The following is a 14,906-nucleotide window of genomic DNA, read 5'->3' on the forward strand; positions in this document are numbered from 1 at the left end:
AGTTAAATCAAATGAAAAAAGGTGTGTCTTTGTTTTGTTCTTATACACACGCCATACACACCTATACCTTCACAGACTTGCACACATACACACACACACACACATACACACGCACATTTATATAAATATATACATTTTTTTCCATGATGGCAGAAATTCATACTTGCCCATGCATACTTCTATATTTGTTATTACTTACCGTATACTTCCATCAATACAAAGCATACGTACTAACCTTCTAGAACACTGAAGCATAAATACAAAAATGATAATTGTAGTACTATTAATGTGTAATAAACTGCTTATGTTCATAAATACAGTTGACTGGTAAGTTTAAAAGAAATAAATGGCTGAATTGATTTTTGCTTGTTTCAAAGGTGTTTTGCATGAAAGTCTGTAAACTGATAAATTTCAGATTTAAAATTTAAAAGAATCTAAATTAGAGAACAGCTTTGGTTGTTTATAGCCTTTATCTTTCAATAGATTGAATTTCTATGATTAATTTAATTTCTGTTGGAAATGTGATCCAGAGGCAACAATCATAAAAGGAGAGTGTTGATCTCCACATGTATGCCTAGATTTATGAAGTTGTGCACTACAATTCCATTTACCATGCTTTTTGTTACTTTGCTACTGTCCTTTCCTTATTTACTAAGTTCATCTGACAAAGTGTCAATTCATTATCTGAATATCAAAGTTGACTTACAAAGTTTTACAATCAATTAATGATAGGATAAAATGTATCCCACTTCTTCACATAAATTCCAAATGACTTGTGGCCTGAGGTACTGCAACTGTTTGGGACCAATAGATGCATTCAAATTTGCATTCAAATTTAAATAAACTGATTGTAACTAATAACCATGCCTCTTTATGACTTATGGAAGCAGTGGAAAGAGTGATCACTGATCATACTGATCATACTGAACACTGTTTAACTGGTGTGCAAGTAAGATAACCACCTGGTCAATTTTCCAGTTTGCAGAAAGGAAGTCCATTTCTTTAGCCTGCATATGCCAAAATGAGGATTCTTTAATGGGGGGACATTTGCCACTGAGAAGATAGCTGATGGGTTTCACGTTGAGGAATCTTACATAGTAATGTATAACTGGTCATATAGAGCTTTTTTTTTAAATTAATTTTGCTTGTCACTTTATTTTATTTCAACTTCATGTCTTCCAGATATTATTTTGATATCTGTCATTTTGTATCATCAATGGTTTACATATAAATCTCATTGCATTTTATAGTTGTAATAGCTCTCATGTTCTGTGTTGTCAGTGATTGACATAATTGTAAATCAAGAATGTTAAACTGTTAGGAAAAATGTTATGAATGTACGGTTTTATATAAAACGACTGGTGCAGTGTATGTCACAATTTTATTAGATATGTTTTTTTGCTTTTGTGAATAGAAAAAGGTGTGTATAATGATGCAAGTTAGGCAAACAAATCTCACATGTGCATGACTATTTAATATGAGCGTTAATGTTGGTTGGCCTGTTGGGATTGACTGGCAGCAATCTATCCTTCCAGCTGTCCTTGTCAGCCGGGATCTGCTACAACCCCCTCAGAGCCTCCGTATGGTAGCCTTGTTCATGGTAAGCTGTAGGCCTATGGATAGTGTAAGGTTCGATAGATTGACTAATGAAATGATACGACTTGTAAGAATTTAGTTATCTACAGCGCGTAATTGATGTACCATATTATGAAGAAAAACTCAGATCTAAGCGTTGGCAATGGCCACTTGTGTAAATTGAGGTGGTTTTGACATTGTCGCTATTCTCCAAGTAAAAAAAAAAAAAAAAGTAAAAAAATAAATAAATAAACGGAAGCGCGAAACTTTGTATTAGAAGTAAAGATAATGTGCACTTTTCAAAGACCCTTTGTCGGCTCTCAAGCGTTCAGACCAATGTGCAGCTAAAAGCAGCACTTCATGACGAGAACGATAACCACCCCACGACACCCACGAAAAAAAGCAGATTTCAGACCATTTTATCCTATTTTCAATAGGATACTATTCAATTAAATATGTTATGAAATGGTTCCTTGGTTCACATATGCCTTGGTGCATTTAGACTTAAACCACTGATTATTCTGGTCAAACACCTTGAAGAATACTGTGTACGATGTGTCGTTAACTCCATATTTCCTGACAGTGTACTTTTTAACATTTTTAAAAGTCATTTCAGAGCAGAACCGGAAGTTACATAGGAAGGGCTTGTTCTCACATGTGATTAGTGGGTGTGTGTAGTCTTCTACCCTTATTCAGTGCGACGTTTTATTAATGTTGTAAGATGGCGACGGTGCATCTGAGAATCGGAGACCTAGTGTGGTGAGATAACCTTAAAACATTGTCGATCAACTCTGTTTCCTTTAAGTGGCTTGCATTGAATAAAGTAGTGTTTGGTAGCTGGTTTAATATCAATAATTGGCGGTGGTGTTAATCAGCCGTTATTAATGTAAGTTAACGCCTTCCAGGCTAGTTGTTGGTCACCTAAACAAACTGCTAGCCAAGCTGATTCAGCCAGCAGCCGTCGTTAGCTGCCAGCTAGCGGACAAGCTAAAGGCAACATTTGTAATCGAGAAATAAATACATACATTTTCATTTTATCGAGCCATTTCTCTCACCGACGTGTATATCAATAAAGTTCCACCGTGCATTGCTAAACTTAGCAATGTTTTTGTTATGCTGTTGTGTGTGTGATGTGCGTTGCTAACAACGTAGCTCAAGCGGATATGTAACTTACTGTTGGTACGTTAGCTCATCCCTTTGCTTCCGTGTTATGTGTTGCAGCTCTTAACTAAAGGAATACTCTTCTGAGAGTTTCCTTGAGTATTCGAGTTTTGTTGCATATGGGTTAAGTGCGTTTGATTCGAGAAGTGTGCGCATTAAAAGCAACCTCAACGCTGCTACATCAATTGAAGCAGTGGCTGTTGTTTTGTAATACAGGTTTAGTTTTCTTTACTTTAAGTAGAGACTGCTTCACGTAGATATTACTAGCTGCCATGTGTGACTATTACAGCTGAAACATTGTACGACATTGTGTCCCACTCAACAAAATCCTGTTACGTATGAAGAAGAAGAAATATTTGTTAAGTTAATGAGAACACTGTGTAACTTCAATACAACCAAAACGACAAAGTAGAACTGTTACAATTAACATTTTTAGCACAACGAAATGGTCATTTGTTCAAATATCAGACAAATTCAACAACGGCAAAGCATTAATTTCTACATAAGATAGGCAACATCTGAAAAACGATTGATTTTTCCTATAATAGAAGCTAGCGGTTTTCCGGGCTTGACTTAATTGAATATTCTATGACTGTATTTTTATTTCAGTTTGAAAGTATCTTATCAAAGCAAAAGTAAACAATGATAATATTTACATCAGAACATGTTCAAAGCAGCTCCATTAGCTGAGAAAACAAACTGTAAAAAGTAAAATTGGCCAAGACATTACATAATTTTATATGAAATAAGTCCCCTGTGTTGGTGATGAAAACTCTTAAAATTGGTAAATTCCTCTCCTATCTTGTAGGGGGAAGCTTGGTCGTTACCCACCATGGCCAGGAAAGGTAAGTAAAAACAACATGGGCTGGTTCAAAGCACAAATATATTTTCTACGTTTTATTGAAAACATCTGTTGTACTAAGTGTATGACTGTTGTTTATTTTCATTTTAGATAGTAAGCCCTCCCAAGGATCTGAAAAAGCCAAGGGGAAAAAAATGCCATTTTGTGAAATTCTTTGGAACTGAAGACCAGTAAGTCTTAATATAAAGGTATTGACTTGACTGAACTTTATTTTTCTTCATCTTCAAATGTGTTAAAGCTGTGTTTCTGTGTCTAGTGCCTGGATCAAAGTTGAACAGCTGAAGCCTTACCATGCCCACAAAGAGGAAATGATCAAGATCAATAAAGGAAAGCGTTTCCAGCAGGCAGTTGATGCAGTTGAAGACTTTTTAAAAAAAGCAAAGGGGAAAGAACAGGTAAGGTTTTACTTTAACTCAAAAATCAGCCAGGCATGTCTTAACCAAACATGAATTGAGTTCAGTATGAGGGTAATGTATAGCACTTGAAAACTCAGTAACTCTTAGGCCTGTTTTATAAGCCACACAAATGACATGCATTACTATTATAGAGAATTTGGGATTACATGATGTCATTTGTGGAACATGAACATTTTTGTGAAATGTAATGTGGCTGTACTTCTGTCCAGAGGGTAGGCTGTCGTTACTCAGAAGCACTTTTTTTTTTTAGCTTTCATTAATATATTATACATTCCTTTAACTTGTTTACTGTATGTAACTCAAATCACAAATGATCAACAGAAAAAGTGACCATGAATATTAGCATATGTTGTCTTTTTTTTTTTTCTCCAGAAATAATTCGTAACATAAAAAAAGGGTTTTACAAGAAAGTGTTAGTAGCCTGTCTCCATTTGGGCCCGGCAAGTCATTAAGCCATAACATATTGTGCTTATTTGTGCAAGGACAACATCAAAACTCTGCAGTCTTCTTATTGGTTTTGTTTCTTTATCAACAATTGGTAAATCCTGCTAACTGAACAACAGCTAGACAAAGACAGGCCTCCTCACAGTGTGTCAATATATGTAACAAAATGTATGGAAAATTGAAAGCCCAGCTAGGAATTTAGTTAAATGAATTTGAACAGCTTTAAGGAAGGGCTGTCACGATATCAGATTTTCACCTTACGATTATCATGGGCAAAAAAGGTCACGATAACGATATTATCACGATATCGATAAAAATATAAATAGTATGTTGTGTTCCCTCTTTTGGCAGATGAATTACACTCAAAATACCTGTCTAAGGAGGTACTGCAGCTGTTGTGTCATTGCGGAGTGTCATATTTCTTAAAAAATGCAGAAATATTAATGGAAAGTTTTTATTTATTCTGTAGCATGTGCTTTTAAGCTTTTCAAAGTTAAAAAACATCTGATTTGGGTTTTTTCAGTTTGGCAACAAGAAAGAAATTTCCATGTTGTGATCAGCAGGGTCAATCTGTTATCAAAATCCCAGATAGTTCTTTTTACATTCATCAATTATCAGAGATAACGCGCTTTCACCAGAGGTAAAGATTCAGGGCTTTTGAGTTAACATTAGGGGCATAGACCCCACAAGCCCCCCCATGGCTCCACCTCTGACTGATAAACTTATCCACCACACAAGATTTACATTGTCATAATGCCAAAAACAGTGTCAGAAACGTAGGGTTATAAACACTTTAGGAAATAATAAATTACAAACATATTTCAAGAGCACCTGCAGCAGTTTTTAACCAGAATTATCCTGTTAGCTCTACTAAAAGAACTGAGTTAGATGGCTGCGTTGGGATCAGGTCTGAATTTAATTTTTGCCCTACAGCTGTTTAAGTTAGTAAACAAGGCACAGTCTAATTTCTTTAAATGCGCACAGAAGCTTTAACGCTTCTCATAGTGCTGCAGACAGTGTCAGCGTCTCCACTGCTCTGATGCGTGTCATGACACACAGGAAGGGATACTGGCACAGAGATTCTGAGCCAACATTCTGTTATTTGAGGGGAAATTCCTTCTATCCATAAAAATTGGCCTCTTTTCACAAAGTGTTTAATTTACAGACAGCGACAGGAACAGAGAGGGGCAAACAGAGTAAAAACGAACTCCCAGAGAGAGCTGACGGAGCGCTGCGCTCTTTGGCACTCGCGAACAATGAGCAGGAAAATAATTCTACCTATGGCTTAAAAACAAAGGATGTAGTCTGTAAATATTACCCTGATGTTACTCTTATCAATATTGCCCAGTTAATTAGTCCAGGCTGCCAGCTGCCAATGTTTTTGGAGCGTTATAGCTGACGAGGATGTGAGACTTTTTTTTCGTGCTTCATTCAGTGAGATAACTTGGTTTAGAACAATGAAAAAACCATATTTGTCAAGGGCAGTGCTTAAGTGAACGGAGTATTATAACTTCTTAACCCGAACACAGCTTCTGTCATTCTGTGCATTACATGGATGGTCAGACTTTAGGAGGAATTGGACACGCATGTGCGTTAAGGTGAGAGAGAGGGATGGCACACTGCACCAGCAGGTGTTAATGATCAGGAAATCAGGGGAATGGGCAGGTAGGGTGTTAGCTGTCCAACATAGGTCTCTATCTCTACATCCTGTCTGTTAAGAGCTGTGTGAACAAGGAAAAAGAAAACGTGTGTTCTCTAAACGTCTTGCTGGGCTCACAGTGTGCGTATGCCGGGGGTGCGCATGGAGAGAGAGAGAGAGAGAGAGAGAGAGAGGGCGCCGAAGTGAGGCTGGACGGTTTCAGAACAAGGGGCGCAGAGGTTAGAGGAGAGCAGGAGTTGAAGATCTGTTACATTGATGGGCTTATTAAAAATGTTCAGGGCTTGTGATGGTGCTGGAGTGGCACTGGATCATTTACACGATATTATCATATGCCCATTTTTAACACGATATTGAAATTTTGTTTTTTAATACCACGGTTATCGTCAATACCGGTATACTGCGACAGCCCTACTTTAAGGCATGATTATTTCCATCAGAGACACTGATCAGTTTTGCTGTTAGTATGTGACACTTCTGCCACGGCATCCCTCTCAAGTAGTGACCAAGGTGTCACACTGAGTTTCTGCCAGCGTCAGTTCTAGTGGGCACATGGTCTCTGTGGAGGCTATTTACCATAATGAGTGCATCTGATTCTACCATTGACTCTTGTTGGGTGTTTGGTGGATTGGATGATTGAAGTTTGAAGAAACAAGACATATTGACAATTTAAAAATTTATTCATTTAACAAACAGTAGCCTCAGTAGTGTATTGAAGCACCATACACAGCCACAACAGCCTGGCACTTCCTCCTCATGCTGGTCACCAGCCTGGTCACACACTGCTGTGGGATGGCATCCCATTCTTCAGCCAGCATTTGTCGCAAGTCAGCCAACATGGTTGTGTTGGTCACTCTGGCACGAACAGCACACCCAAGCTGATCCCCCAAGTGTTCAATGGGGTTAAGGTCAGGACTGCTGGCAGGCCATTCCATCCTCTCCACTCCCAAATTCTGGAGGTAGTCTGATAAACCTGCACCGTGGGAGCGAGTGTTGTTATCTTGGAGGATAGAGTTCTTGCTGACAGGGTGAGAAAACAGTATTCTTGGGGTGTTGTCTTCTTGGGACACCCGCTTCGTGGCCTGTCTTTGACATTCCCCGTTATATGGAACTTGGCCTTCAGTTTGGAGATGGTACTAGGGTTCACTCCAACAGTGCAGCAACTTGGTTTTGCGGAACAACAGCTTGAAGTTGCCCAACTGACGGGCCCTATCCAGATCAGTCAAACGTGGCATGCCGATTCTTGAGGCAGACATCTACTGACCACTGTAGCAGGTTCATGCTCACAGGTGCTGCCAATCAGGCATCTGATTGGCAGCACCTGGGGGTACCAGAAGCTCAAAACAAGAGTCAATAGCAACAGCGAAATAAGCTGTTTAGCATTGGCAGGGAAGCTTTGGCACATTTTTCATGGGTGCAACCCACATACTCAGCTCTGCTGCTCATTCCACAAGTGCATGATCCTTACATATGTGGCATCATTTAAAAGGGTAATCAACAGGCTTTCCAATTGTATACGATTTATTGCTAAGAAGCATTGTTACAACAAAGAAATAATGTACCAAACACAAATTGCCTTACTTTTTGTTTAAAGTTTATATATATTCTACATTTACACTGCTTAGAACTTGCTTCACCTGTAAAAATAGCATCACAAAATGATTGTGTTTTTGACAGAACTCGGATGGCAAAGGAGACTCAAAAGGAAAGAAAACACCAAACAAGCCACTGAAAATACTTGAAGAAGAGGATGAGGATCTCAGCGCCCTGAAAGACCCATCTGAGAAGGTATTAGGACACTGAAAAGTTTAACCATCCCAAAAACACAAGTTTCAGTTCTAAAAGGAGATTTATTGGAATGAACGATTCTGTAATAGTGAAATCTTGACCATTAAGCAAATGGGTCAGTAACACTGAGCGGTCTGATTTAGTTTGGTTTGGATTTGCGTTTGCGATTTGCGCACAACATGACTGCCCAGCTGGGCTCTAAAACACAGTTGGCTGCACTTTAAGCTGAAACCGTAAGAAAAACAGACTCTTATTTGATAAAATTAGGGCGATATGGAGATGACAGAGATCCATTTTATTTCCTGGACTGTGGAAATTGATATGTGATCTACAAATCAGGTTTCCTGATGCTTATGTGGACCTGATTTCAAGAACACAAAGCAGAGCCTGAATGCATACATCAGTTAACCTTGAAAAGCAGAGGGATACGCCCATTTCCTTGTTTTTCACTGGCGAATCCATCTTGTTAAGCTCCCATCTGAACCATTTGGGCCCAGTTAGAAAGTGACAGGACCAATCAGCGACGAGGGGCAGTACTTTCAGGCACCGCAGGGACGTGACGTAAACAAGCAGCAGCAAGAGCTGGTGCAGTTATCAAGGAAGAGATTAGCGTGGATGCTGTACTCGTACCATACTAAAGCCATTTGACCCCCCGCACCCCCGTAGTCCCCCTTTTAGCCCGCACTCACACTCCTCAAGGCATCCAGGCCTAAGTACGGATACGTCCCTTACTGACGTCACACGTAGCATCCACTGATGATGAATTTTCAAGTCTTGATGACTCACCATAAGTATACATTAATTTTTATTTAAGGCTGTAATAAAGAAATCCGTTTATACAATATCTAGGGTATTACACCTGATCTGGGATCAGGAACATGATATCACAGTTTTTAAGTAATAAATAGAAACAAAATAGTATGCAGGCTGTAGAGGGTTGAACTCCAGACAGCCTAACTACTCAACCGAAGTGAAAGAAGGCCACATATCAAAGTACAATATTAATCTGCAAAGAGGAACAAAGGCAGGCAGAGCTAGCAGCTAATGTTAGACGCGCTGTATAGAGTTTATCAGGCTCCCATCAAATCAGCCAACACAATGACCCTGTGATGAATTTCACTGTTTTCTAAGGATTTCCTCCTCTTTCGAATTGTCTGTTAAATGCAATTTAACTTGGTGTTTCACCGAATAGGGAAACAGACACCTAAGAACATCCCTAGTAATCCCTGACTAGACTAACCTTGCAAACCAGATGGATACGCCCATTTCCTTGTTTTTCACTGGCAAATCCATCTTGCAAAGCTCCCATCTGAACCGTTTGGGCCCGGTTAGAAAGTGACAGGACCAATCAGCGAGGAGGGGCAGTACTTTCAGGCGCAGCAGAGTCGTGACGTAAACAAGCAGCAGCAAGAGCTGGTGCAGTTATTAAGGAAGAGATTAGCGTGGATGCTGCTAAAGCATAAGTTTTATCAGAACTTGACGATATTTCTTCAAGAACAAAGAACAGCAGTGAGTTGTTTTCTTTTCAAAAACAGCAAAAGTCGAGTACTTACATGTCTATAGTCACCATGTTTCGCGTTATTCCTGCACATGCGTAGCTTGATAGTGGCTACGTCCTGTGTTTTGTTGCTCTGATTGGCCCATAGAGATGTGACAGACAATGTTCATCCAATCACACTCCGAGTTTTTTTCAAAGCCTCTGCCTTTTCTCAGGTGTTTCCTATTGAAGCTTTCCCAGATGGATGTGTGGAACAAATCCATCTGGCGTGTCAGGTTATACATCAGTATGGTTTATCAGTGATGGATGTCAAACTGAATTGATGATGGAGTTTTGTGAATACAAAGTTTTAGGTCAGTTGATTCTCCGTATTGTAGTGATTCATTTACCTATTTTTTACTTCAGGTAACCTGTGAAAAGATCTGTCTGTGGTTGTTTTATCTATTTGCAAAACTTTAGGCTGTAGCCTATTTTAAAACATCAACATACCCAGGATTTCTTATCTAATCTTGTTGATTTTAACACGAGATAAACCTTTAGTTAATTTTCAATGTGACAAATTCTCACAGTACAGCTCTCAACTTTTCTATTATGTCCTATTAACTGTTAAGTCATTGGATTAATTTACCTCATAATGCATTCACGGAAATAACATCAGTATTTAACAAAATAGAAATCGTGATAATTAACAAATTCTATTTGATGTAATCCGTGATCAATAACGGTGGGCTTGCTGCTTTTTTTGTCACTCCCCTATTAAACCAGCCTGATTAATCAGAAATCATGGGACAATTTTTACAGCTATAAAACCTTGTCATTAGAGGCTTTGTCACCTTAGAAATTATTTACTGTATGGTTGATCTGCTGAAATTTAAGGTCTTAATTTTCCTTTAAGGTAACAGGAAGAAGAATTGATTCACTTACTGAATACTTGTTGTAGCTGCTGTAACAGCCAAGCTTCAACAGACATTTCTACAACTACATTCTATCAGCTGAGGATCTGTACAGACCACGGTTAATGTAGTCAAGAGGTACTTATTGAAACCCAGCCGTTTTCTGCTGAAATAAAATTGTTTACTGTTTATTCCTCACTGATTTCTGTCACCAGTACAAACTTTCTTTAGCTCAGCAGCTGGAACACTGATGCCTGTGATACCACATGCATTGCCTCTAACAGTCAACTAACCAAGCGAGAGTATGTGTGTCCAGGGTTTTTTCCTGCATATAAAATTTAGTGGCAGCTGGCACAGGGAAATTTTGTGCCGTCAAAGCTCTGACGTCATGACATACTATATTTTCTGACAAGCATTACAGCAGGTGGATGATATTTTTTACTGATATTATGGTATTATGCCAATTGGGCGGCGCTGGGCCCAGGAGTTGGTGCCAAAACTGTCAAAGAAGAAAAAAAGAACCGTGAGTTTCCTCAACTTCCTAAATTGTCTTTGGATTAACACAGCACAGATGAACGCTGCGCCAGTCGCCAGATATTGCCTGTGCAGGCAAATGTCTACTCCCCCCCTCCCTTCTCGCTCGTGGTGGTTAAATTTACATGTGAGGACTTAAAACTTGCGTGTGTGAAATAGTATGAACTGCTCGTGAGCATGTTTAACTCGCTCTCCCTTTTTGACATAAATATGACGCCATGGCCAGACACTCTGAGGAGAGCGCAGAGGGACGCTGCGCTTGGTGTGTGTGGGCTAAAGACACACAAAATAGAGGAGACTTTTAGCTTTAGGGATTAACACAGGGCTTTATCATCTCTGCATTTCTATCTCTACTTAATGCTGTAGAATACGTGTGTGACAGTGCACTGTCCTTATATATGCACGCGCTTCCACTGTTTCTGTCACGTGTGCGTGGGCTGGTTAATGTGCATTTATATATTGGTAATGTCCTTTAATTTAAATGATTAAGCCACAGCATGTCATTACAAACACTGTGTGTCAATCAGACGTATCACTGAACAGGAAATATGGATCAGTATTGACAATTAGCAGGTTTAAAACATGATCAAAACTGATTGCGTGCACGAACCCATCTAATAAGGCAGACAGAGGGACAGAGGAGGTCAGGTTAATGATGTGAAGCAACAGCTGAACCGACCGGTCACTAATTGTATGTTTTTGTTAGATATTTTATATTTCCTCCAGGCAGAAGCTGCAGTAAACTTCTCAGTTCCTCTGATTTTATTTATCAAAAATATAAGCAGAGAGATATAAACAAAATGTTGATCCTTCTGAACTTAACCTAGAAATCACATTAGCCTACAGATCACTTATTCATATATTTTTATAGATAATTTTTTATGATAGATCGTTAATAAATGATATAATAACAAACTAAAACACAACACCAACATAATTAAGGAATTAAGGATAAAATGAAATAAAGGGTGTGACAGACAACTTTCTGGTAGAAATTAGTTTCAGTTAAAATCAGAGATAAAGAGGTCACTTCACCTCTTTAAGTGGACAATGAGTCAGTTGTTATGGACATAAAATTAAACATTCATTGAAGAAAGACTAAAAAAGCTTTTTGATGTTAGTAACAGCTTTTTAGGCACAACACATGTATCATTAAAACCTTTATCAGGTCAGACCAGGAAACCATTCAAAGTTAAAGCACGAATTTATGAAAAGAAAAACATTTTCAGTAGATTTAGCCTCTTAATCCCACTCTCAAAGTTTACTAAATTAATGTTATTACCTTTAAAATGTACAAAATATTCTCCCAGGAGAGCATGCCCCAAGACCCCCCTAGAAAGGTCAAAGGTCTAAAGGTCTAAAAAGTAAACTATTTTGGGGTTTTTAGTACCGAACCATATCAAACTGTACTCAGTCAAACTGGCCCACCTGATGGCAAGGCAGGTTAAGTGTGTCAGGCCATGCAAAGAACATTTCAGTGTCTGCTGAATTTCAAATGAGAATGAAAACTATGACCTACAAAAATATAAAAAAAAGGAAGCTGATATGCAATAAGTCCCCCCATTAAACCTCCAGCATTGATTAATTGGGTGGATAGTAGGGTTGTTCCGATTCCGATACCAGTATGGGAAATAAGTCCGATGCTGATTAAAATGCAGGTATTGGTATCGGCGAGTACATGAGTTTATGCACCATTCTGATACCGTTTGGTTTAGCTTTAAATTTTGCTTTGTTTAGCCATAATAAATGTTAGTGCTATAAACCAGAAATGAATTCTTCTTTGCTGCTGGAAGGCACTGCATGCATGTGTTACCATTTCTAGAACAGCGAAGAAGAAGCAAAGAACCTATTGCAAAGACTGGGGGCTGCGTGGCATTTTTTCTCTGAATGTGATCGATGAAATACCTTCCAGACCTGCACTGTTGTACATGACAAGAAGTGACGTAGTTTGTCAAAAGTTAAATAACTTTTATAACATCCACACCTGTAAGCCCGATATCGAACATCTTTTTATCTATTTTAACTCAATTACGATAATTTATTACCGCTAGCTCGAATGCTAACTGCCATATTTACCCTTTGTGAGTGTCTGTCAGCCAGTTGCAGGCTGTTCAGGCTGTCATGCTGCCAAAATAGAGCATAATGGAGAGAGAGATAGAGAGAGAGAGCCTGTGATGTTGCCCCCTGTGTTATAGTTATTTTAATATTTAGGAGTAAAACTCAATAATCACCAGAAAATCAACTTTAGGGTCACAGAGATGCTGTACACTGTGATTCTATTTGTTGAGCCATGTTCTGAGTCAAATATAGGTCTAAAATAATTTGTTAGATTGCACAGTCAGTCCAGAAAGTTCACACTAGTGTCGGACCAGTACTCGGTATCGGCCGATACCCAGCACCTTGGTATCGGAATCATATCGGGAAGGAAAAAGGAAGGAACATCCCCAGTGGATAGTGAAAAAGATATTACCGTATTTTCCAGACTATAAGTCACTCTGGAGTATAAGTGGCATCAGACAAAAAATGCGTCATGAAGAGGAAAAAAACATGTATAAGTTGTACTGGACTATAAGTCGCATTTATTTAGAAATTGACACATTGTTGTCTGTGCTCTGATAGAGAGGCGGCTGCATTGCATGAAGTGGTGAAACCAAGAAGGCCCACCTGCAAAGTCATTTATAGTCATCTCCTTGGCAACTACCAGGGCATGGAGACATAACTGCACCTTTGACAAGCCTCTTCCGGCAGCACGTTGTTCAAGCACCCATCTGTGGACTCGTTCCTCCAGCTCTGGCCATCTTGCTTTTAGCCCGCGATTAGCTTTCTTTGTTTTCTTTATTGCAGTAAGATTAACCTCTGCTTTTCGCCAGTCACTCACTCCAAACTTTCTTTCTGCTGCTCGAGTCCTGTTTTTCTTAATTTTTTTCAGTGGTACAGGAGCAGCATTTAGTTGTTACAAGCCTAGAGCGCCCTCTCGCGGCTGTAGACGGTAATGTTTACTCCTTGTGCATGTCAGTCCGTGTGAATTAAAATTCAAAAACATGTTAGATTATATATATTTTAAAATATATAAGTCGCACCTGATTATAAGTCGCAGGACCAGCCAAACTATGAAAAAAAGTGTGACTTATAGTCTGGAAGATATGGTAAGCACTGTAGCTTCATAGCAGCTTTCCCTTTTGAATGTATGTAAAATTAATTTCTTGTGAATTAGGATTAAGAGTTTGATAACTCTAGCCCAAGTACCAGTAAACTTTGTCTTGGTTAGTATCAAACAGAGTGTGAAGAACATTTTAGACTGCTGAATTTCAAAAAAGGTAAAATCGAACTAGCCCAATCCCTGAACTAGTTTCCCTGCTCTCCACTGTTTTGAGAAAAATACCTAATGCCTAACTAGAGCAATGCTCAGATGATTATCAAAATTCTGGCTATGGTGTTAAGCATGGCTGGTCTTGATAGTGTGAGATATAGATTGTTCATTTAAGTATTTTGATGTCTAGTCATAACCTGACATGCCAGATGGATGTGTTTCACACATCCATCTGGGAAAGCTTCAATAGGAAACGTTTGAGAAAAGTCAGAGGTTTTGAAAAATCCTCAGGATATGATTGGGTTAACATACTGTCTGTCACATCTCTATGGGCCAATCAGAGCAACACAGCATGTGACATAGCCGCTAGCAAGCTGCACGTGCGCAGCTACTGAGGAATAATGCGAAACATGGAGACTATAGACATGTAAGTACTCAACTTTTGCCGTTTTTGAAAAGAAAACAACTCACTGCTGTTCTTTGTTCTTGAAGAAATATCGTCAAGTTCTGATAAAACTTATGCTTTAGCAGCATCCACGCTAATCTCTTCCTTAATAACTGCACCAGCTCTTGCTGCTGCTTGTTTATGTCACGACTCTGCTGCGCCTGAAAGTACTGCCCCTCCTCGCTGATTGGTCCTGTCACTTTCTAACCGGGCCCAAACGGTTCAGATGGGAGCTTTGCAAGATGGATTTGCCAGTGAAAAACAAGGAAATGGGCGTATCCATCTGGTTTGCAAGGTTAGTCTAGTCAGGGATTACTAGGGAT

At 39.1% G+C, this 14,906-nt stretch overlaps 1 protein-coding gene across 2 annotated transcripts in view; it reads left to right on the plus strand.

Moving 5' to 3' along the window:
- The first annotated feature begins 2,249 nt into the window (after positions 1 to 2,249).
- Positions 2,250 to 14,906, plus strand: part of glyr1 (glyoxylate reductase 1 homolog (Arabidopsis)) — a 34,972-nt gene continuing 22,315 nt past the window's right edge. For both annotated transcript variants that reach the window (XM_041778244.1, XM_041778245.1), the window contains exons 1-5: positions 2,250 to 2,334; positions 3,545 to 3,581; positions 3,689 to 3,768; positions 3,855 to 3,993; positions 7,793 to 7,903. In XM_041778244.1, the coding sequence (XP_041634178.1) occupies positions 2,297 to 2,334; positions 3,545 to 3,581; positions 3,689 to 3,768; positions 3,855 to 3,993; positions 7,793 to 7,903 (405 nt within the window). In that variant the 5' untranslated portion in view covers positions 2,250 to 2,296. The remainder of the gene's footprint in view (positions 2,335 to 3,544; positions 3,582 to 3,688; positions 3,769 to 3,854; positions 3,994 to 7,792; positions 7,904 to 14,906) is intronic.

This window comes from Cheilinus undulatus, linkage group 21 (assembly GCF_018320785.1).
Source record: "Cheilinus undulatus linkage group 21, ASM1832078v1, whole genome shotgun sequence".
Classification (NCBI taxonomy): domain Eukaryota; kingdom Metazoa; phylum Chordata; class Actinopteri; order Labriformes; family Labridae; genus Cheilinus; species Cheilinus undulatus.